This window comes from Manis javanica, chromosome 5, assembly GCF_040802235.1.
Source record: "Manis javanica isolate MJ-LG chromosome 5, MJ_LKY, whole genome shotgun sequence".
Taxonomy (NCBI): Eukaryota; Metazoa; Chordata; class Mammalia; order Pholidota; family Manidae; genus Manis; species Manis javanica.
In genome coordinates this window covers 131278509-131303379 of record NC_133160.1, presented here as the reverse complement: position 1 = coordinate 131303379, position 24871 = coordinate 131278509, and the positions used below count along the sequence as shown (strand labels likewise).

Here is a 24871-nt window from a genome sequence, read left to right as displayed (position 1 = left end):
CCTGACCATCTTTGGTTTTAATACCTATGTGCCACTGATGGCACTTTGTGCCTGACACTGTGCATGGCTGTCAGCCATATTGCACATCATATTTCAACTGTCCTGTTACTGTAGCTGGCCCAAGTGAGGTGACATCAGGTTGACTTCATCTGACTTCTTGCGTTTTAGCCTGACGATGGCCTTTCAGAGGTCTATTTAGTGATAAATTCTCCAGTTTGAAATCAAGGACTCCCTCCAAATAAGAATTGCCATGTTGAATTACTCAGCACTGAAGAGTTCCTACTCTGTTAATTCTTGGCTGTGGAGTAGGACCCTGCTGCCTTTGGTAATGGTTGTGTTGATCTTTGGGAGGCAATCCAAGGTAAATACCATCGAGGGACAGAAAGTGGTACCCTCTCGAGTTCTGGGGAGAAGGCATCCCCAGTGACCGCAGTTTCGGTTGAAGGCATTAAGGAGGGAGGATTCCTCAAATGCTTGACAGGATGTCAGTTAACAATTTTGATGGAACTACCAGCTTCAGGTATACAAGTACGGGGACTTTAAGTAATTATGAAATCACTTGCTTTATTTGTTCTCAGTTTCTGAAAAAACTCTAGTTTCTAAGCCAGAGAATTCTTTTCATCTACTGTAATCATCATTGATTAATCAGCATCTATTGTTTTGGGTGAGAATTTCAGGGCCCAAATTTAAACAGACCCTGTTTAAGTTTGCTGTCAGTTGACCAGGGAAAGGTTAAAAAAAAAAAAAAATCAACTTGGGGCCCTACGACTTCTATGCTATTCTCTGGGTTGTTTGAAAACCTATTAGCAGCCATTTTATTTCAAGTGGAAATGAACCTCATTAAAAATATGTATTTTATTATGGAATATTTCACACATAGATAATAGTGTAATGAACCTTCATATACTCATCTAGCTTTAACATTTGGATCAACAACCAGTCTTTCTGCTTTACCTCTGTCCACTTCAGCCTCCCATTACTTTGAAGCATATCTCAAGCATCATAGAATTTCATCTGTATTTTCACTGTGTTGCTCTAAAATACAAAGACTTTGTTTCCTAAACATAAAGACAATGACAGTGTCACTCCCTTCCAAAGCAGTGTAACTCCACAGTGTCCAGTATTCACATTTCCCCTATTTAAAATAAGTGTAAATATACAAAGATATAAATATGTGATAGAATCCAAACAAGATCCCCATATTGCAATTGGTTGATATGGCCTTTAAGGCATTTCCTACTTGTAGATTCTATTCCCCTCTTTTTGTTGAAGAAACTGAATATTTGTCCTGTGCAGTTTTTTGACAGACTGAATTCTGCTGGTTGCATTCCTCTGGTGGTGGTTAACATGTTCTCTGTTCCCTGCATTTCCCGTACATTTGTAATGTAGAGGTTTTATCTTATTCAGTTTGGGTTTTTTAAAAATAAAGATTACTTAATGAATAGTGTGTCAGCTACCATTCTACTTTCTTTCACTTTTTAGGGTATACCTTTGGGGTATTTGCAACAATTTGTGTTTTTTGTTCTAAAGGTTGACTTTATACCGCTGTCTTTACAAATGCCCATGGTTTGCTCTTTCTGGATGGCTATTGTCTGTTGGCTTCCTACTATGACATTTAAATTAGCTGGTAGCCTGTTCTTTCCTCTCCTTTTCTCCCCCTGGCTTGGGATTTGAGGTAGGATCCTTTTGCTCCCAGTTAACTATTTATAAGGCAATCTGAGTATATTCTACTTTTCAGATAATCCTCCCTCCCCTAATTTTTCTGACAGCTGTACTAAAATTACTTCATCAGAATATACAACAGTCACATACTCTACTGTCTCCTTTATTAATGCCATTTAGTCCTAGTTCTGCAAGTAAATATATAGTAATACTTGCCACTAACCCTCATGTCCTGTCTTTCCTGACATTTTGGTTTTCTGAGGCTCAGCTTTAATAGATAAATTTAAACAGCACTCATGGGAAGTAGTTACTGAATTACATGTTCAGAAGAGCTTGTCTGAAGCCTTTATTTTAAAGTCAAGTTGGCTGATATAAAATCCTTCCCCCATCTTTTTTTTTGCTCAAGTATTTTTAATATTTTACTGTGTTTTTACCTTAAAGTGTTATTAAAATCTTCTGACAATCTTATTTTTTCCCCCCACACTTAACTTGGTATGTTTGCTTAGACACCCAAAGGAATGTTTTTTACCTTTATTCTTTCGATTCCAGTAGTGTTATAGTGTTGACCGTGCTGTATTGGTTTTTCCAGGGGTACGAAATGCCACTTTAATATATAATTTCAACTGTTCTCTTTATTTCCACAGTAAAATTGTCTTACAATATAGCTTTTGCTATTTGTTCTACTCTTCCTTGACTTTGGGGACTCCCATTGTATGTATGTTAAGTCTTCTTTGCCTGTCTTCTATATTGACCACTTTTCTCTCAAATCCTTTTAATGTTTTCATAATCCATTTGAATTTAAAAATTTTCCTCCATTCTGTCTTGTAATTCTTTTAAGGCAAATTAATTTTACTTGCTCTTGTGTTCTTTTATTTGCTCACTTCTGGAATGATTGTCTTTTGCTTTTAATTCTTAGTTCTTCCATTTCAAATCTTCATTTTTCTTTAACTCATTTCTGAGTTTTAAAATTCTCATTTATGCTGGTCTTTATAGTTTTCATTTATTTAATTTCTTTTAGCTCATTTTGAAATATTATATTATAACTTTCAATTTGTTTTGTGTCTTTCTGGCGCAATTTCATTGTCCATACTAGGGATATGATTTGCTTATTTTTTCTTTAATTATTTAAAATTCAACTGTGATTCTTTTCTGTTATTCACTATGAGTTTTCCTATACTTTCAGTAGGGCCAGCATAGCTTTTCTAGCCTTAGAGTTCCAGAGTACCTATTTAAAGTATTTGCATAAAGTGGCAAAAAATACGGACTTTGTTTTTTACATCTTAATATCTTAATTTTTTTGTCCCCATTGCCACCCTCTGAATCCCTCACCCATCTGAACATTTCCTTTTTTCTCATTTGCTCATTTAGATTTATCTCCAGCAGTTTATCCTCACTATGGGGCTTTGTCTAGTTTGTTAGGTCATGGGGATCAGCCTTCCCCCACTGCAGAATATTCCAGCACATTGCACATACATGGGTCATAATTCCCTCTGCATTCATTAATGAAATTAGCCTGCAAAGGCCTCTGCCAGTTTCTGTGGGAGTCCTCAGAATGGCCCTCTGAGCTTTCTAGTAACTACCTAATGGCAATTCTTGAAGCTGTTGGTAGCTCATCCTCACCACCTGATATAAAGGGTTCCTGAGGATACCTTCACACCTGGTTCACTGTAGATGCCTGTGAGTTTTTGGTTCTGCCCTATTTGTCTGTCTTTATTGTTGGAGCAAGACGGTTATTTATACTGTTAACCACTATAACCACGGCTGGAATCTGTGTAGGCTTTTTAAAGCAAAATTTGGTAACCTTTGAGTCTTCCAGATCGGGACCGAAGTAGCAAAGTCTTAAAACATTAAATCACTGGCAACTGCCTTGAAAATGGTTTTCTTCCAAAATAAGTTTATAAAATATGCTATATAGAGAAAAGTTAGAGTAAAAAACCACCTGAAAACTGGAATTGAACACTTTACAGCCTCCCTAGCATTAGCTTTCTAAGCTTGTTGTTTATGCCAAAATGTAATGGTTGAAATCATCTGAGTATCAGGAAGTTCATATCTAAGCTATTATTTCTCAGGAAATGGTATGAAAAAGTGACATACTTTTGCTATTTTTTTTTTTGGTTTGGTGTGATATTCCCTGAGTTACAAAGGAGATAATGCTATTCTATAGTTTTAAAATCATTAAACCACATTTATACTTTTAATGCAATATAATAAAGATAAAATAATTACTTAATTATGTATATTTTTCTCTTCCAGTTTTTTCACCATTGAAAAATTTGCATGTCTCTAATTATAGTCATTTGAAAAAAGTGCTGCCAGGTCTTGACATAATATTAATTTAGATTTCCAAAAGTACTAAATTTCCTTCCTCCAACTTGAGTTTCCTTCAATTGGCTGTGGATTTAAATTGCATACTAACAGGTTACAATTTTAGAATTGGCCTCTTCCCCACCCTTGCTTTTAGGAATAGCCATTATCCTAAAGCCATATAAGGAATAAGTAAAATTTTCTCAATGGACATATTGGACACATTTTTTTTTAAATTCTGGAAAATAGAGTGAGATCATTTTCAGTTATTTCCTCTTGTTTTCTGCAGAGATTGAGAAGAAATCATTTCAAACACAGAGCTTGGTCATTAAAAATTCTTTGCAAAATGATAGCAGGCTTAATGTATTGCTCTAAGTGAAAGTCACCCAAGAAGAATAAGGGCAAACGTGAGCACTCATTAAGCAAATTGACCAGCAAGTGTTCTGATGAATGTTGCAACAAATTTGAATAAGCTAATTTTGTCCATTAGTGTGCTTTTAGACCAATGTGATTGCTTTGGTCTAATTATGTTTTATTTTGTTTATTCAAATGTAGTATGACTGCAGAATTAACTATTGCAGCAATTATCTGATTAGCAGTTTAGAAATTGGTGAATGGCATCTGCTCACCATGAAATGTCTGGTATTTGATAGGGCTGTGTGCAAGAACACATACAGTCTAAGGAGAAGCCTGTGCTGTTTGCAGTTTCTCACCCACTGCAAGTTGGGTGCTAGGAGGCCCTCACTGAATTAGAGTGGGCTGTGGACATGGGCTCTGGGTTCTCAGATGTAGTGCACCAGATTGAGGTCTGATGTGTTACAGAAGTTGTATTTGCCACCCAGTGTCACTATTCTGGAGTCCTGTAGCTGTGAGTGGTGAATTCTGCAACATTTCCCACTTTTAAAGCTTGGGGATTCGAGAAATCTGTGCCCGAGTGTCTGCCAAAGCTTGTCAGGGGGACCCAGTGCGAGGCCGATTTCTAGGTGTAAAAGCCAGGCAGATTTGCTCACTCAAAAGAAAATCTGTTTTTGCAGGTTTGCTTTGAGTTCCAAGACACAGATCCTGGTAATAATTTTTTGCTGCACTAATGCCATGGTTTTCTTCTGGTAGCTGACTGTTGAAGGGGAAGGGAGTAACTGGTTCTCCAGGTGGGGTCCTGGACCTGCAGGGCAGCATTACCTGGGACTTGGGAAGTACATTCTCCTCCCCACCCCCCACCCCTGACCTATTGAAACTGGAAACTCTGGGAGCAGGGCCCAGCAATCCATTTTAACCAAGTTCTCCAGGTGATTCTGGTACAGACTAAAGTTTGAGAACTGCTCGTCTGGAGGGTAAAAATTACTGGGCTTTGTCACAGTGTTGGGCTGTGATAATTAAGAATTTAAAGCCTGTGTGGCCTCTTGAATGTCAGACCACGGTGCAATTCTCAGTTCTCCTTGTGTTGCACTAAAAAGATAGATAGGAGTTTTGGTTGATCCAGACAGGAAAATAGACAATTGCAGTACCTCTGGACAGTGCCTTGATAGAGGCTGCAAGGGGCCTTCAGAACTTGTGCCTGTGACGGGGGTGAGGAGATGGGAAGGCCCTTCTAGAGGTGGTATTTTAACAGGACAAATATGATCATGTCCCTCTGTGATTTAAACCTTTCGAAGACTTCCCAGTGCTCTTAGAATACAGTCTGTCCATGTAGATCCCATGCAAGGCCTCCCCCACCTCCTTTTGATCTGCATTGTGTACACAGTACCTGCCTCACCCTTTGCTCTCAGTGATTTCTTCCCTCCTTAAAGGTGCCCAACTCCTTCGAGCTGTGGCCTCCCCAGGAGCCACCCCCCTGCCCACTGCCAGGAGTCCCACATTTATCCCTTAGCTCCTAGTGCAGAGATCCCAGCTCCCATGTATCCTTTCCAATCCTTTGGACCTCCGGGGTAGGTCAGGCTAGCTCTCATCGTACAGTGCACTTTTTCACACTTACTGCATTGAAATTACATAATTATTGGTTTATTGTTCACAAGCAGACTGAAATATGTATTCCATTGAGGGAGAGACCTTACCTTGCTTGCTGCTGCCCAAGGGCCCAGTACGCAGCCAGTATTCAGTAAATATTTTTAGATAGGTAACTGAGTGATAAGTAACTGAGTGAATGGTGTGGTGGGGGGCATCCCATCTTTATCCCTGGGACATGGGCTGGTTATGCAGTTCTGATAGAGGTATCACCTAATGATATTTATTTATGGTATTTTATTTATGGGAGCAATTGCCTCCACTATTTACTTACCACTGAAAGGCGAGTCCCTTGCACAGTGGCAGCAGAATCTCATAACTTGGTTCTAATTTGGGGTCTGACCTATGGGACCTCTGAGAGAAGTTCTTGAATATTACTCTTCCGTGGATATGGGAAAGGAGAGAAACCCTCTGATGTTGGAGATGTTCATACACCTAGGCCAGAAGCCAGCAAGTAGGAGTGGTAAAGGTGGCACCTGGGAAGTTTTTAGGGAAGTAACTGTTGCCCCCTGTCCCCTCAGGGCTCCCTGGAAGAGTTGCCTGCTTTGCTCATGGAAGTTGAAGTTGGGCATCAAATTTCTTCCATCCACAGAGATGCACTCCTTTGCCTTATTTTAGTCAGTTTATCTTGGCCTGGATAAAGCTAGGGTTTTTCATTCCTATCCTAGAAGGTAAAAGCATGGGATTTGCCTCCCAGAGACAAATGCACTAATGCTTCAAGGTGGGGCACTTGTCTCAAATAAGAAACTAAGCCTGGCTAATATTAAATAGAAAGATTGCTAATAGCACACATGTGTGTAACTTATAAAAATACATATGTTGAGAGTGAGGGCTCAAACTTTCTTTAAAGATAGGGGATTAAAGATTCTGACATGCTGTGGGAATCTTGCTTTTAATAGAGGAACCGATAATCTGCTATTTCTAAATTAGTTGGTGGTTGTGTTTGTTTTTTTTTACATGGGAAGCTCAGTGTATTCTCTTGTACCTATTGTAAACTCCTGTTAGCTTAAGTGAGTGTAATAAACACAGTACATTTTGGAACAAAAACCACAAACACAATTTCTCAGAAATAGCTAAAATCAGAATAGCTGTCATCTGCTAAGCTTGCCAGGAGTATTGATAGTGTGAATAGCTATAATCCTGTGTTTGGGTGCCTGTGTTCTTTATCTTTATCAGGTACCATTTTCCCTCATGACTGTAGCTCAGCCACATCCCCTGCCTTCCTGCCCTTTCAGAAGCACAGCATGGCTCTAATGCTTCCTGTAGTCCTCTCTTGTCCTCCTTTGTTGCTGTCAAGCACAATAATTACAGCAAGTAGTAGTAACAGGGCCATTTATTGAATGCAAAGTATACACAGGATTTAGAGATGACATAAAAATTCAGAAATATTTTATCCCCAGTATATTGACATCAAAACTGAGTCTGGAGAGATCAGGTACTTTCTCCAGCATCTCACAAAGCTTGGATTGGGATCCATGAGTCTGACTCCAAAACCCCCACCCTTTTTTTCATTGTATTCCTGTTACTTCACTTGCTCATGGAAGCTCAGAGAAACACCTTCATTTCATCTCCACTATCGGCTCACTTACAGACTTTAAAATATTTCTGAATAACCTTACAAAAGTTGGAAGATTAGCACAAACTCCAGGATACCCTTCACCCAGAACCAACAGTTGTTAATATTTCACCACATTTGCTTTGGCTATGTATATATATATATATATATTACTTCTTCTGAACCAATTGAGAGTAACTTGCTAACATGCCCCCTGAAGACCCCTCTGAAGGAGACTTTGCCTTGTATTTTATGAGAGCATTGAGGCTGCCTAGAATGAGTTCCTTCTTCTGCCCTCCACTCCAATGAGGCCTCCCACCTTCGTCTAGGGTGGGGCCTCCCTCCAAGGGGGGACACGCTTCTCACTTTTGGTCTCAACCTTAGTCTGAATCCTTTACATTAAACTAAGACTCTAAAACCCCATCCATCACCTTCCTGGAAATTGGTTCTCTCCAGTGCCTAAAAAACAGAACTTCTTTTCTGACAAGGTAATGCAAAGGCAATACAAAGAGGCTCCCTCTATGTTTCCACCTGTTCTGTGAGAAGAAGGGAGAGTGGGGATTCGCCTCAGCTTGTTATCCAGATCTGCAGCTAAACTGTTTTGCCCCCACTAATTCAAGTCTGTTTACAAGACAGTTATCAATGCTGGTAACCTTTTCTCTGGCAACTGCATGAGATAAAATTCGTCTTCCTCCTCCTCCTTCTTCTTTTTTTTTTTAAATTAATACTTTTGTTTTTACTTCCTTTGGTGGAAACCAGTCCTGTGGCTGTAAAATGACATTTTGAAAGTGAAAACAGAAGGAAAAAATACATTCTGTCTGTTCTGTGTATGGGATGGAGGGGAAGGCACAATTTCCTTTATCTGGCAGGTCCATGAAAGGCAGGCTTTAGAATATATTCGCTAGTAAAATGTATTAATTTACCTATTATGGTGAAAATTAGCTTAAATATCTATTTAAGCCAAGAATAATTCCTAGCATTTTTCAGAATCAGAAAATGAGAGAGGCCTTTCAAAAATGTAGATCTCATTTAAAGACAGACTTTAAAAAATGCCCCAAGAAAGCAACCTAAATGTCAGGATGGATAAATAAACAGAAGTGTGGTGTAAGCACACAATGAACTATTATTCAGCCTTAGAAAGGAATGAAATTCTGACACATGCTACCACATGGATGAACCTTGGAGATATCATATGGAGTTAAATAAGTGATACACAAAAGGACAACTTGTATGAGGTTTCTTGAGAAGTCAAATTAACAGAGACAAAGTAGAAGGTGGTTGGGGGCTAGGGGTGGTGACGGAATGGGGAGTTGCTGATAAATAGTTACAGAGTCTTACTTTGGGATGATGAAAAAGTCCTGGAGATGGGTGGTGGTGATGGGTGCACAACACTGAATGGACTTCATTCCACTCAGCTGTATAATTAAAAATGGTTAAAATGGTAATTTTGTTACGTATATTTTGCGATAGTAAATTTTTTTAAAATGCCCCCTACTTAATAGTATTTAATTTGATGTTATTAGATTTAAGCGTGATGTAATTAGAAGTAGAGTTTATGAAGTCTTTTTTTTATTTAAGTTTTCATTTGCTGCTAGCACAACCTCATTTCCCCTCCAGAGCCTGGGAATTGGCATTTTGAGGAATTCTCAGTTTCCTGGTAGGAGGAAATGGTCTGGCAATCAGTTAGTATTGGAGCATTCTGCCGCCACACGCACCTGGGACAGCGTTGATGTGAAGGCAGTTTATACTCTAGAGGTCCTTCTGCAGAATCTCATGACAGGGCTCTAATGCCCTGTGCCTGGAGCGTGCAGCCAGGAGGGTCTGCCTGGAGGAGGTGAACCACCAGCACACAGGGCTCTTCCTTAGCACCTGTGCAGGTCTCAGGGTGAGGCTGGCCTTTGACTGGGTGGCTGACCCTCCTGTGCCCTCCTTGCCTTCTCCTTTGTTCTGCAGTCATTCTTTAAATTAAGGACGTTAATGTTGAAAGAAGTCCAGAGCGTCACCCCTCCCCACCCAAACCTTGCAGATGGTGAGGGTCTTGTTTGGGTGTTTATTGTATTCAAATCCATAGTACTTCTTATCTGGGTGAGATTTCTGTAAGTGCTTTTCAGAACTCAAAACACGGAAATCTACACACCACGGGAGCTGTGCTGGGCGATTGGGAAAAACCCACTGGAAATGAGAAAGTTCCTCTTTTCTGCTACAGGGATGGATCCTAATATATTGTGCTTGTCAAATCCAGACCTTATCTGACTCCCCAAAGACTGACTTGATGAAGGCGGAGAAAGGCTTCCTCTCTGTACTATGTTTGTCTGAGATCAAAAGGGGAAGTCCTGCTTCCTCAAACATTGGGTTGTATTTTTCTTAGGATGAGTGAGTAGGAAATAACAATAAATAGCCCTAGGAAAGCCTTGCTGCTGGTGATGTTTGCATATCTAGAAGAAAATATGCAAAATAAGCTGAGAAGGGTCTTTCCTTCAGACTTGAATGATACAAACATCACCAGCTTATTGTTCACTTAATAATAAGTAAGATCCAGGAATCAAATTCCATGTTTAGGTCCTTTTACTGTTCTGTGTTCAAACAGTAGTTTCAAAACGAAGTAGGTTATTAGTTATATTATTTCCATCATGAGTCACTGCTATTTTTTTTTATTAAGGTATCATTGATATACACTCTTATGAAGGTTATAAAAACAATGTGGTTACTACATTCGCCCTTATAATCGAGTCCCCCCCCCATGCCCCATTGTAGTCACTGTCCATCAATGTAGTAAGATGCTACAGAGTCCCTACTTGTCTTCTCTGTGCTACAGTGTCTTCCCCATAACGCCCCCTACACCATGTGTACAAATCATAATACCCCTTAATCCTCTTCCCCCACCCCTCCCCCTTGGTAACCACTAGTCCCTTCTTGGAATCTGTGTCTGCTGTTGTTTTGTTCCTTCAGTTTTGCTTCATTATACGCCACAAATAAGGGAAATCATTTGGCACTTGTCTTTCTCTGCCTGGCTTATTTCACTGAGCAAAATACCATCTAGCTGCATCCATGTTGTTGCAAATGGTAGGATTTGTTTCTTTCTTATGACTGGATAGTATTCCATTGTGTATACGTATCATATCTTCTTTGTCCATTCATTTATTAATGGACATATCTTTTCTATTGTAAATAGTGCTGCAGGAAATATAAGGGTGCATATGTCTTTTTGAATATGAGAACTTCTTTTCTTTGGGTAAATTCCTAGGAGTGGAATTCCCGGGTCAAATGGTATTTCTATTTTTAGTCTTTTGAGGAACCTCCATACTGCTTTCCACAATGGTTGAACTAGTTTACATTCCCACCAATTGCTATTCATTCTTGTGACAGATCTCTAAAAGGGGGTTTCCTTATCTTGGCCCTCATATCACCTGAGTACTTGGTTACAGATCCTAGAATCTTAGAGCTTTTGATGGCCTCTTTATAGTTTTTCAGATGAGAAAACTGAGGCCTAGAGAACCTAAGTCACTTGCCCAAGATTTAGAATCCAGAACTGCTGTATGTCCCCACCATTACAAACAGAGGTTGTTTTTCTTCACATCCTTCACTAACTGCTCAAGAGCAAATATAGGTTACATATTGTTGTTTTGTTCCTTCAGTTTTGCTTCATTATACGCCACAAATAAGGGAAATCATTTGGCACTTGTCTTTCTCTGCCTGGCTTATTTCACTGAGCAAAATACCATCTAGCTGCATCCATGTTGTTGCAAATGGTAGGATTTGTTTCTTTCTTATGACTGGATAGTATTTTTTATCCAGTTTTATCTAAAACATACAAACATTAAGTATCTTAGCAGATACCAAACAATTAATACTTTTGCTTGTCTCCTCCAACCTGAGAAAAGTTTTGACAGATGTCATATATTCAAAAGGCATTTACTGGAAGCTTGAATCTTTGCTGACGGGCCTTCGTAGACATTTCCCTGGAAACTCACAGAATGTGTAACTGTCTCCTTGATGTTGGGTGTGCTTTTCAAAAAGCAAAAGCAGCCCGAAGGCTTCTTCTCTTGCCACCAGAGGGCATGCTTGTGAATCAGTAATCATAGAAGGAAGGAGTTGAGGGTTCAACTATAGTGGAACTCCTGTAGGGCCATGTTGAGGGACCTGCAATAAAATGCTTCAGAGCAGAGACCGAGGCCTGCGTGGTTTGCCGGGGATCACAATAGCCTTCAGAAAAACAGACAATGCAAATGCTGCAGGAAAGGTGTGATGGGCTCAGGTGATTTTTTAGCCCTAGGTTTGTCCATGTAGTTAAAGCAGAAAATAGAGGACTTACTTGGCCCTCAGGAGGAAACTGCTCTCAGTAGCAGAGGCAGGAAGGGTCCAAACCACAGGTGCACCCACTCATCACTCAAGCTGAAAGCCCACAGAAAGGCAGGTGGGTGGGAAGGTGGGGTGGGAGTGGCCAGGCTGGGCTGTGCCTTCCCAGAAAAGGGCAGCCCTGGGCAGCCCGGTTTGTGGTGAACATCCCTTTCTAGCACCAGAGAGCCTGGTGAACCACCCACTCCTGCTTGGATGTCTATGGGGAATGAGACCCATGGACTGGCTCCTCTGCCACTGATATTATCCTGAAAAGACTAGGTCCAAAGAAAGAAGGTCTTGAAAATTGTGTTTTTGCCCTGCCTTTGGTGCCTTTGAGCCCAAATGGGCTTATGTGTGCCTTCTGGCCACATGCACTAGCCCCTGAGGTCAGGCAGCCACAGGTATGCTTAGCAGCCTTCTTTGCTAGTCATTTCTGTCTCTGTCTCTGCCTCCCATTTCTTCTTTGTTGTCCTCCTTGGCCACCTGCCTCTGTGGATACTTGTCCCCCAAGTCTTCATCTGAGTTCTCTGGGAGTCTGTGTGTCTTCCATTTAATTAGCCACTGCCTCCTGGGTTCACTGACACTAAGAGTTCTCCCGTTTCCTCTCTTTCTTCCCCCTTTCTCCTGCCCCAGACTGGGCCTAGGCTGTTGTCCCCCAGCAGCACGTGCAGTCAAGGTGCCTCTCCTCCTGCATCCCATGTCTGCAGTACCGTGGGAGAGTCTAGTATGGGGTAGGGCTGGGACATAGGCGATTCTAATGTGCAGGGTTGGGAATTAGTGATGTACGTTAAATGAGTATCCCTCTTCACTACTGCCAGTGACAGTCCTGTGTGTGGAAGATTTGAGGGCTGGTTCTCTGTCAGTTTCTGCTCTCCCACCTGCTGTCATGTTCTTTGAGATTCTAGCATTCATCTAGAAGGCCATCTGCAACATCTGGTCCAGAATTTCCTGGTTCTCAGTCCATTACCAACCAAGTCATTGCCATCTCTTCTCTACCCCAGCCACCTTGGGCCTTTCATTTCTTTCTTGGCCCCTTTATTCTTTACTCCCCACTCCTTCCCTGGATGATAGAGACATCCCTGTTACCACCCGTAACCACCCTGTATGCTGATGGGTATGGTATGTCTGTGACCCTGACCTTCCCTGTACTGCCCCTCCCCACCAATTTCCAGAACATTCCTGCTGTCACCTGCTGGTTCACATGCCTCGAAATCTGTTTTGCCTCCTCCAGTCTTTTGGCACTGCATCTCCCCATCACCTAAGCCAAAACCTGGGTGTCCTCTCCTCCTCCTCGCTTCTTTAATGCTCAGAATCAGTCTGTCCCCAGGCCCCCTTACTCTCTTCTCTGTCTCCACCACCTCTGGCTTCTGCTCTCAGCAGCTCTTGTCTGCATCTAGTCACTCTTAGCTGCCCTTGTTTAGTCCTGTCTTGTTAGTACTATCCTTCACTGCTCCCAGAGGGGTCCCCCAGTTACATCAGTAGCCATGAGGGCAAGCTCTCCCCTTTAAAGGAGGGCCTAAGGGGTCCTGCCCAGTCTTTCACTGGCCTCAGACCTCTGTGCTGCAGCAATTCTGAATGATACTGTGACTCCTAAGCAACGCCTCACCCTTGCTGTAATATTTGCTCTTGTGCCTCCCACCCTCCCCCAGCTAATAGACCTCTCTCCTCTGCAGCGTAGCCAGGTCATATCCTTTCTTTAATTTGACTCTAGGAATCCTTTTCTGACCCCTCTTCTTGCCCACCCGCTCTTGTTTCCCTTTTTGTCTGCACTTGCTTCATCGTTCAGTAATTTCTTGAGCCTGTCTTCCCCCCTGGGCTCTGAGCCCCAGCTCTGTATTCCAGTCCCAGCCCCACCCAGGCCAATCATCAATGAAGATGGGTTTCAGAAGTGCTTCTGTTGTTACTGATCCATCTTTCTTTGCCACTAATGAGTAACATCCCACTTTTATTTCTCTGTCCTTCAGTTCCCTTCTGTCAATTAGTTCATAATCTTTAAACCAACACTGAACTACATATACCTAAGGAGCTGCTTTGTGAAACTGTGCTGCAGCTTAGTCTTTGTTATTTTGTGATTTTAAACTGACTCTCCAGTGGCTGATCACTTTACAATGGTATATTGTTATTGCTCGAAACCATAAACTGTGTTAAATATTGAAACAGATTTGTATAATCACTAAATGTCCTGTGCCTAATGTAGTACAGAGACCTGGCATATACAGGTAGAAAATTTTCATTTTTAAAAGTTAAGTACAAATTTTCATTGTACCAACGAATTGCTTTTTCAGACCTTGGAGATAGAAATTTTAGCTGAATCAGAATCATGAGACTCTTTAGGACTGTTCTTAAAGTTGTCCATGATTTCCATGCTGTTTAAGATTGGCAGTAGTAGGGATTTGGGAGGTGTGTTTAGGAGTATGTAGTTAGTTGTATGGTAGTTCAATTTATTTGAAAGCTCATGCTTTTCCTCCTGGAAAATGCATTTTATTTTGCTTTCTATTTTATAATACATAATATAGTTGACTCTTGAGTAACACAGGTTTGAACTGTGCGAGTCCACTTATATGTGGATATTTTTCAATAACTATATTGGTAAATTGGAGATTTGCAACAACTTGAAAAAATTTTTATTTTCTCTAGTTTACTTTATTGTAAGAATAGTATATAATATATTTAACATACAAAATATGTGTTGTTCAACTGTTTATATTATCAGTAAGGCTTCTGGTCCATGGTAGCCTATCAGTAGTTAAGTCTTGGGGGAGTGAGAAGTTTTATGTGGGTTTTCGACTGCTTGGAGGGACGGTGCCCCTAATACCCAACTGTTTAAGGTTCAACTGTATAATACAAAACAGTGTTTAAAATTATTTGTCACCAAGCAGAATTGACCTTCTAGAAGACTCGTTGACAAGCACCCCAGATCAGAGCAGCACTGTTTGTAGGGTGGCGTCCCGATTGCCTCCCCCTATCCCGAGCCTCCACATTTCGGATGATGGTCATTCATGTGCACTCATCAAGCACCTTCTGTATTCTTTGTGCTTTGTGAGACTTGAAACTAGAGATGGATGTAGATCTTGCTTTAGATTCTGAGCACTCAGTTTGGAGAGGTAGGCATGGGGTCCTTATAGGACTAGCTTCTCCGGAATCACCACCACATGCCTCCTTATAGTCTGAGAACTTTGCCTTTGCCTTCCCTGTCCTTGACCACACACACAAACACAGATATGTACAGACACACGGTCTGCCTGGGTTGGCTCTCTGGCCCTTCCCCCTGGAGTTTTTCAGGGTCCTTTTAGGCCGAGTAATAGCTACTCCCTTGGAGTCCTGGAACATGTTTGTTTCAGTATTTTTATTTCATTTGCATTGGATTTGTCTCCTACATGAGGCTGAGTTCCTCATCAGCATCTAGTCCATTACTGTAGCAATAATTATGCAATAGATGCATGTTGAAATTAAAGACTTTATTTTAATGGTTATGGAAGTGTGGCCAGTAAAATGGGGCCCCATTCAGTCCTGTAGTACATGGCGTCCTTCAGCGTGTGTGTGTGTGATCTCGACTGGGTTCGCAGGCTCCCTGACACTGGGCAGGAGCGGTGTTTAAGACTTGGTGGTTTTCACTGAGCTCATAACCTCCCTCCCCCTCCCTTTAGTCTATTTCCAGTATCATCAACTTGTTTTAAAGCCTCATGGGTGTTGTGGGTCATTACTAGGATCCTTCCATTTTTGTTTTTATCCAGTTTATTCCTACAGGGATAGAAAAGTATGTCAGAAGCAGTAAGATATACAAATCATTAGCTTTTTTTTAAATTATGAATTGTGGTTAAACAGTGCGTGAACCAAAGAGTAGTTGAACTTCCACGAAGCTTTGAGCTTTTGCCTTAGTCACAGCTATTCCGACTCAACTTCCCCAAAACTAGAGGAGGCCTTTCTACGTGGGCTTTCTTCCCTGCCATTATTTTACCTGGTTCCTTATATTTGTGTTCAAAGGAGAAAGGTTTTAAAATTACTTCCTTACTTTTAACCATGGCTATAAATCCAGTCTCTGCAGCTTTAGACATCTGTGGAGGGTATAAAGACCTCTGGAGGGTTATGGAGACTCCAGATCACAGTAATGGTTGGCATGGTCCAACCACTACAGGTGACTGGGGAGCACTCTGTGCTCAAGCAAGTCGCTCCCACTTACGCAGGTCATTGAGAGCCTCTCCAGTAGAAGCCCAGTCTGGATCTCAGTTAGGCTTTTAATGGACAGATCACAAAAAAATACAGATATACCTTGAATATTTAATTTTCACTTAAGGAAAGAAAGATGGACAGCTGCATTCTCTTTGATGGAGAAGCAAGATCTTTTCTTTGCGATTTGGTTGACTTTGAGTTTGAGTTGACTGATGGAAGTTGTCAGGGGAGTTTTGAGCTGCGGTCCTCACCACACCCCAAATGCAAGGTCTGCAATTTCAAATTTCAGTTTCCTTATGTGTGGGGCTTGTGAAACACCTGGAATGCAGAATCCCTGCATTTGTGAATCGGAGAACCTCTCCTGGTCTTTTGTTGTCCCATTTTTAATTAAGCAGTGGTCTCTTTAGTTGAGCCACCCTTATATAATGTTTCTTAGTTATCTAAGAATCGACAGCTCTCTTCCAACACAAACATGTACTTAATTGGTATACCAGAATGTCAAGTTCAACTTCCATAAACAGAGTTGAGGACAAAGCCACATGACTCAGATGGTGTGAGAAGAAAAGCAAAGAGGTCAGAAAGAAGAACCCATAAGCCTCGAGCAGTCAGTCTCTTGGGCAGTGTCATCATGGTTTAAAACTTACAGGCTGTTCAGCCCACAGAGTTAAAGTAGCTTCTACTCCAAATGCCTACTTAGTATATGAGGCGAGCAGAGAGAGGGAGGCAAAGATGCTGTTTGTACCCTCAAGCACAGTGTGTGGAACAAATAAAAACACTGACAACAATTAATTTTTCTTAAATGACATGGTTTAAAGCAAAGTTGAGGGTCTTACAAGCGAACACCTGGAGTTTGGAGTGGTCAGATGAGATGGAGCCAGTGTAGCTGAGAAAGTTTGAGGGTTCACCTGGGCCTTGAAAAATTGTTGATTTTTAAATTTAATGTTCTCATTGTGGTAGAATGCATACAATAGAAAATGTACCATATTTAAGTGTCCAATTCAGTGCCATTAAGTACATTCACAATGTTGTGCAACCATACCATCACCACTATCCATTTCTAATATTTTTTTCTTTTTTATCATCCCAAAACAGAAACTCTGTACCCGTTAAACAATAGCTGTCCATTCCTCCTTCCCCTTTAACCTTTGGTAATTTCTGTTTCTACTTTCTGTCTCTGAATTTGTCTGTTCTATATTATCTCACCTATATTAGTGGAATCATAATATTTATCCCGTTGTATATGGCTTATGTCACTTGGCATAATGTTTTCCAAGTTCATCCATGTTGTAGCCTGTGTCAGAATTTCATTTTTATGGCTAATATTCCATTGTGTGTCCATACCACATTTTGTTTATTCATTCATCTGGCAGTGGACACAGGTTGTTTATACCTTTCAGCTGTTGTGAATAATGCTGCTGTAAATGTGGTTGTACAAGTATCTGCATCTCTGTTTCCAATTCTTTCAGGTGTGGTTGGATTTCATACTAACATATTCATGAGGATATTCTGGCATTTATCTTGAACTACCATTAAAATACTGCTTTGTTGAGTGTTTCTAAGTGCCCCTCTCATTGTCCCTTATTTATGCTCTTTGAAAGCAAGGACTGTCTTCCAGGTTCAGCACTCAGCATGGTACCTGGGATAGATATTTGGTGAATAGTTCCTGGATTTCCTAGCTCACAGCCATTGCTTGCTATAGTAGTTGGTTCCCAGAAAGGTGGGTTTTGACACCTATCTTTTTTTTTTTAGCTCATTAATTAACGTGTATTTAAGGAACAGAAAGAACAGCTCTTAATATTAGCCTTACCCAAACATAATTAGGGAAGTATATTTTCTAATGGAAAGAGTCTTAATGTAGATAAAACCCAACTCAACAAACATGTTGAGCACTCACTATGTACCACATTTCATAATGTGTAGTTTCAGAGCAATTTCAAAGCTCAGTTGGAATACCTTACTGGTATTGAATTTTAGATATAATAAAGGTAGTGCATATATTTATATATATATATACACATACACACGTACACCTTTTAACATGAATCTCTAGTCTTTTATTGTGAGAATGTTATAGCATTCAAGGTGCTTTGGAAAAAAGAGTAAATAATAACCACAGTCCTGCTGTAATATGTGCTCTTTTCATTTTATTGTGTGAGTTTGAGGGTTGAACATATAATTTGTTTTGAAAAATAAAGCCCTGAATGCTTCCTGTGGTAATTATTTTAAAGTTTTCTTTTTTGAAACTCTGAACGTAAAACATAAATGGATGATTTCCAATTTGGAGTCTCCTTTTTCTTTGTTGGAAGATCCTCAATAGTTTTAATGGATGAATTAAACCATTCCCTTTTCTGAGTGGAGCAGCAGGATGAACATGAGCCATCTTCTGCAGATAGGTCAGTGGACCATTGATATTTGTTATAGGGGCTGGGTGTTTAGGAACCTGTCATTCCTTCAGTCTTTCATTATGTTCAGGGATTGAAGGGAATGCTTTTATGCCTGTGCTAGGGGAAAAAGTACAATTTAGGACCCTTACTCTGAGGGCTCTAAGACCCTGGATAGGTAGAGCAGGCAGGTCTTGAAGTAGACCACTATCAAGCATCCTCAGTACAAGCCAAGCGGGTGACGGGCGGGCCATGTTGGAGGGATTTAGTGGGACAGGTGACTGACCTGGAGGCTTAGGGAACCACATTCATGAAGACAGGGCTTTCCACAGGACAAGAAGGTGAATAGATGGGGTGTCCTGGGAACAGAAGCAGGTAGGTGGGCATAGCGAGGAATGAAGAATGTTTATGTAGGATCCTTAGGATCCTAAGGATCTGTCTTACTGGAGTGGTAGGTCCAGAGGAGACAGCTGGAAGTTAATCCTACAGAAGGACTTGTTAAGTGTACACAATGTCAGTGTTAGCTGCTGCTGCCTCTGTTAGGGTTTCTGAGGCCTAGAGCAGGATTGTGATGATGAAGGAGGTGTTTGAGGCTAATGGATCTCAGGGTCCTGAGGTTTGGTGAAATGGGCATGGAGTGAGCAGAGGCTGGCTGCATGGAGGTCCTTTAGGGAGGGATGTTATCTCTCTGAGAGGTGGTAAATGGCTAGCCTGGGATCGGGCAGCAGGAATGGAAAGGCACACAAGGATGTGTGGCAGAGGTTTGAAGGAGGGATTGCGAGGATTTGCTGCCAAGGAGGGAGAAGTCAGGCAAGGTCCTGTTTGGGAAATGATGGAACCTTTCACATCTGTAGGAAGTGAGTAACTCAGGACTGACTGGAAGAGTGATAAGTGGTTCTGTTTTTAGAATAATTGTGTCTACTATTTATTAAGTGTTTTCTGTGTGTCCAAGCCCAGTTCTGAGTGTTCTACATAACAGTGTTATGAGGTAGGGGCTTTTACTGAGCCCCCTTTAGAAATGAGGAAACTGGGGCGGAGTTGATTAGTTACTTGCCTAAGGATTACACACTTAGTAAGTGGCAGAGGCAGGATGCAAATCTCCAGTCTTAACTCAAGAGCCAAGTGCTTCCCTAGTCTGCTTTACTGCTTCACTATAATAACTAGCATTTATTAAAAACTACCCAATCCTGTGTTAAGCTCCTTGCATGTGTTTAGCGCATTGGAGTTCCGTAAGAACTCTGAGGTGAGGGCATTTTTATCATCATTTTCCAGATATGGACTTGGACACAGAGAGATTGAGGGGCCTGACTTAGGTCATACAGCTAGGCCTTGCTTATATTGGCACAGTAGGTCTTGTGGAAGTCAGAAATATTTATTCAACTGAATTGTAATATCTACATATGCCCCTTAGATCTTCTCAGGAGAAAACTGAATTGCTTGAAATACATTGCAATATAAATTTGTTAAGAATTTTTGGATTGAATTAATGATCAACATCACTCATGTTCACTTGGATCTACTTCCTTCTTAAAGGGCATAAATAATTGAAATAATAGTATCACCATTTATTGCTGTGCCCATTTGCATTATTTAACTCCCTTTCAAAATAATCCCAAGCACTTTGTTTCCGTTCTCTGGCTGCTCCATTTGGATGCTGAGCCCAGTGGGCACAGACAGTCTTGACTACGGCCCTTCCTGTACGGTCGGTGCTGAGCAACATTTGATGGTGATAATTGGCCTTGCCATTTCTTATGTGCACCAAGCTTCCTGAGTGTCTTCTGCTGTGGGGCCTCCTTTGCATGACCTCATGGAGCTACAGTTGATGCTAGGGTAAAAGTTACCCAGATGAAATACTTGGATAACAAACTGAAATTGAGACTAGTCAGCTCCACCTCCTGCAGGAGATAGGTACAGCCCTTTTTCAGAACATCTTGGGCCCGTCCCTCCCCACAAACCCCCTTCCTTTGTCTTCAATGCCAACAGGTTTCCTGTTTTCTTTAATGGACTTCTGCCTTGCTAAACTTTCTCCTTATTTGACATCGATCCACTACTCGGCCTTCTCCTGCCATAGCTCTCCAAGGAGAGGCCTACGCTTGCCGCCTCCAACTTTGGAGCAAACAGAAATTCCCACTCAATTAAAACTGTACTCTGGGATTTCCTGTGGTCTCTTTCTAACCACATTTAGGGACTTTTGTTCACTCCCTTTGATCTTGCTCAGGGTCAGCCCCAGGACCCACCTACCTTCTCTTGGAAACCTGATGTTCTGCCATCCTCCCCTTTTAGCTTTTCTTCTTCCTTTCTGGTGGTGGCTGTGTGTGTGTGTAAGTCTCTCTTGCATGTTTCCTAGAGCTTCTGAGGTAGAAGAACTCTCTAAGACTGGCACTTTGTGTGTTCCATTTTACCCCATAAGCCCTTTTCCTTGATTATCTGATCCTGTCTTAACTTCACACATAACGGCTCCTCCTCCACCATGTGGTTTCCAGGTTGTTAGGTGAGAAGTCCCTCTACCACCCAGGTAGCCCCTGGGAGCAGGGCTCTTGCCAAGGCCATGCCAATGCCTTTCTGATCATGTCTCCCTCTCCCCACCCCATCCACCCAGTGCTTGTGGAGAGTTCCCTGGTTCAGCTTACTTGCTCTTGCTGCCTTTGCCTCCCACTTACTCCTTTCTTCACCTGGCCCGGTTTTTACTCCTCTTCCAGAACTCAGGTCAGTTCTAGTCTCCAGTGTGTGTGGAGGTGGCAAAAACCCCATGCATCTGAGCCATTCCCCCCATGATCCTGCAGAAGTGATTGAAAGCTCTCCAGGGAGTCCTATTATCCTGTTGCCCCAACCCACCTCGTCCAGAGCCGTTTTCTTCTCTCTCTCTCCTAGGTCATATGTGAGTTAACCTTTTATATTTTTCATTACACTATGACTTATAATCCTTAATGTTTTCCTCTTCTGACAGTATAGTGCATCTTCTTCTTTAGTCTCAAATCCTTGCTGTGGGTTCTTCTTTCTGCCTACCTGAGGACCAGAGCATTTCACTGATTTCCTTGACCTTGTTGACCTCTGGTGTCTCTGTTCATGTCAGTTTTCTACTGAAAAACCTCTAAACCCTCTACACAGCATCTCTCAGTGGTATATGTCTATCTTCTCTTTCACCTCTTATGATATTGTGCAGGTCCAGCCCACCTCTTCCTTATTCTTAAAGTTCAGTGGTCTTGTAGCTTTGTTTCACTTATTCCGATACATGAGCAGTAAGTTCTTTAAGCTCTGGAGTGTGTAAGGACCATGTGTCACACTTACAGGGCTTTTCCCAGCAGCTAGCATGATGCTTTGCATATCATAATTAATGAACATACCTTTGCATTCATGCAACACATGTATGAATAAGTGAGTGAGTAAATTGGCTGCTGTGATTTTTCTAAGGTTCAGGTTGTTTATTCAGAGGCTGAAGTTTGCATCTTTACACTGGTTTCCTATCTGACAAACCTCTATAGGCGTTAGGTTGATCAGGCTGCAACCCAGAATATACTATGAAATACCTCAGGGTCTGATCTTTAAAATGGGATTTTTATTTTTTGCCTCATTGTTTGAAACTCAAATAGTTGCCCTTTTGATGAAATCACCATATAAGGAGAATTGCATAGAAATAACTGAATTCACAAGGCTTTAAGAAAAAACCAAGCTATGTCACGGTCATGTACATTTTGCCAAAAGAAGACAGGGCCATAATTTTTATAGTGTGAGATATTGTTTTTGCTGTTTTTAAGCTGTGTGACAGCATGTCAGTACCATTGTGATTGACCATATTCAGGATGGAAACTTGACCCAGCTGTATGTTTAACCCAGAGAAGTTCATGGCATCCAGCAAGTCTTGGCTTGCATACCAAGTATGCCCCTCAGGATTAATTGAGGGTTGCAGAAAATAATTTAATTTTCTAGATGAACTTAAGAAACTTTAAACAGAACTCATTCTAACCATAAATAGCAGGGCAGCTTTGTCCTATTTTTATTGTAGAGTACACAGAAGATGGAAATCAATATTGGAAAAAATGCTTTATTTCACCAAGGAAAAAGATCATACTCAACACAATTCTCATTTTTCTTGGCAGGTTCTTCTCAACCATCTGTGAGTCCAGGGGAACTGTCTCCACCATCCATCCATCCGGCAAAATCAGAGTTAATAGTCAGTGTTGGCGAACAGATTAGGCTGTTATGCACTGATCCAGGATTTGTCAAATGGACTTTTGAGATCCTGGGTCAACTGAGTGAGAACACACGGAGTGAATGGATCATGGAGGAAGCAGAGGCCACCAATACAGGCAATTACACATGCATCAATGAAGGTGGCGTAGGCAGTTCCATTTACGTGTTTGTTAGAGGTAAATGCTTGACTTTCTTTGATGCTGTGCTTTAGAGACCTTAATATCCTGTTCTTAATTATCTATGACATACAGATGGCTGAGCTATAGAGAAAATATTACTGGTTGGGTCTAGAAAGCCTAAAATAAATTTTTCTCTGTTAGCTTCCCTCATCTTCTGGTACACAATAGCTTTGGTGTGACTGTGGATGAAGGTCTGCAAGGCTGTGAACCTCTTCCTAAGGAGATCAAAGGATGGTTAGCCCGTTTGTCTTGGTGCTGTGCATAAACCCTGAGAGTAAATTATGCCCTTTGGGAAAGCGGCATTTTAATGCCTTGAGATGCTAGATACTCTCACTAAGTAAAAACACTTCAGGAAACCAAAGGCCTCTAGAGGCCTAAACAGGCCTGCACTTCAAAGGAATTGACTCCCTTTTAGGGAGTAAATTCCAGAAAAATAACTCAGTTAGCCAAGTACCCCATGGCCTTCCTAGGTTCTTAGTAGATGTCAGCTGATTGATTAAAAAAATTGTGACCTCTTAGAAACAAAGGAAAAACATAGTTGGATTTCTGTATCCCATTTCCTATGATGAATTCAGTGGTTCATCTGTGTTTGTGCTTTGAACATCCTTATCAAGAGGATGTTTGTCATTGAGGGGCTTCGTGGGGCAATGAGGAGTATCTTTTTGTTGGTATAAAAAGCCCAGTACTGAGACCGACTTGGGTTTCAGAGGAGAAGCAGTCCCAGCATTACTCCTGGGTTTGTATGATTGAAACAGGCCAGAGCAGACTGCATCCATGGTATTGTCGAAGGATAGTGAACAAATTTATTCTAGATTGTAGATCTGAGCAACCTAGAGAGTCTCAGTTCCTCACTACAACATACAGATGAGATGACCTACTCTGTCTTCCGGATAATTGTTGTTCAGGAGGCAGAAATGTGCAAATTCCAGCTCTATCAGGGGTTGATAAAGTTGGCTCACATGTGCCCTAAAGAAGGTTGTTAGGAAATTGACTTTGCCTCTTCCTAGTTTACACATTATTCTTTTCTAGGCAGGTAGCTGAAAAAGAAATACACATTGATAAGTCAGAGCTTAGCCTCTGGTATGGTTCCATCATTGTTGACCCAACCTGTGTGCTGTTCCTTGACGTTCAGTAAAGTATTCTATTTATAATTTTTAGGTGGTAATGAAATATCATTGTGTTTATCAGTAGGGTGAGTAGATAACTGAGTAAATGGGGAGAACTGCTGAATTAGCTAAATCAGTCTCACAGAGCTCACTGAGGAAGTCATCTTCAATAACTTAGAACTATAGACTTAACTACTACTGATGTAAGATGCTTGGATACTTAAGCAATTTATGTCCTAGCAGTGGAGGAAACTGGGCATTGTCGTGGGAGCTAGACTCAAACAACTGAGAAAGAGTAGGTGGGAAAATAACCAATTATGGCCTCAAACCATAGTTCAGCCATCATGAAGGTAATTTATTTGCAGGACAAATTAGTAAGGCTGGGAGGGGCATAACTCATTTTGGAAAGCTCTTTTTCAGAATTGGTCAAAGTGAAATGTTAAGTATCTTTAAATGATGTCAAATTGATTTTGTGGAATACCTGATTTCTAGATGGAAAGGACATCTCCAAGACATTATGAATGTACTCTGCTGGCCCAACAGTATATCTGTATGATCTTTCCAAGGTAGGGGTGGCAGGATAGTGTGTGTGCAGAATGAGGCTTATCTTCGCTTCTACGAGGTCCCAGTCTGCCTGAGGCTTTTCCAGTCCATGCCTCGTGTGCAGATATAATTAACAATACTGCTTTGACTCACAAGTGTCCTGGTTTGGACCATAAGCCATATGCCACAATGTTCTTGAAACTCTTACACTCCCTTTGTGCATAGGAATGTCTTTGATTTTCAGAAGTTTACATTTATACATAAGTTTCAAGGAGCACAAATAGAGGAAGGCCCACATGTTATTTGTGCTGGGTGACCCACAGATAGTTTTCAAGATTCTATTCAGAAGCTGAATGATCTTGGAGACTAGAAACTTTGCAAAGGGGCCCACACACAGGGGTAGGAGGAAGAATGCCTGGCCCAGCACCATCAGACTAGCTT

General features: G+C 41.3%; 1 protein-coding gene across 5 annotated transcripts in view; it reads left to right on the top strand.

Annotated features, from left to right (window-relative positions):
• The window catches only part of KIT (KIT proto-oncogene, receptor tyrosine kinase), a 76186-nt gene that overhangs the window by 11113 nt on the left and 40202 nt on the right, over positions 1-24871 (top strand). For 4 of the 5 annotated variants that reach the window (XM_017651780.3, XM_017651776.3, XM_017651781.3 and 1 more), the window contains exon 2: positions 22509-22778. In XM_017651780.3, coding sequence (XP_017507269.2) covers positions 22509-22778 — 270 coding nt within the window. Of the gene's footprint in view, positions 1-22426; positions 22779-24871 lie in introns of those variants that run through there. The other variant, XM_017651773.3, reaches the window with a different exon arrangement.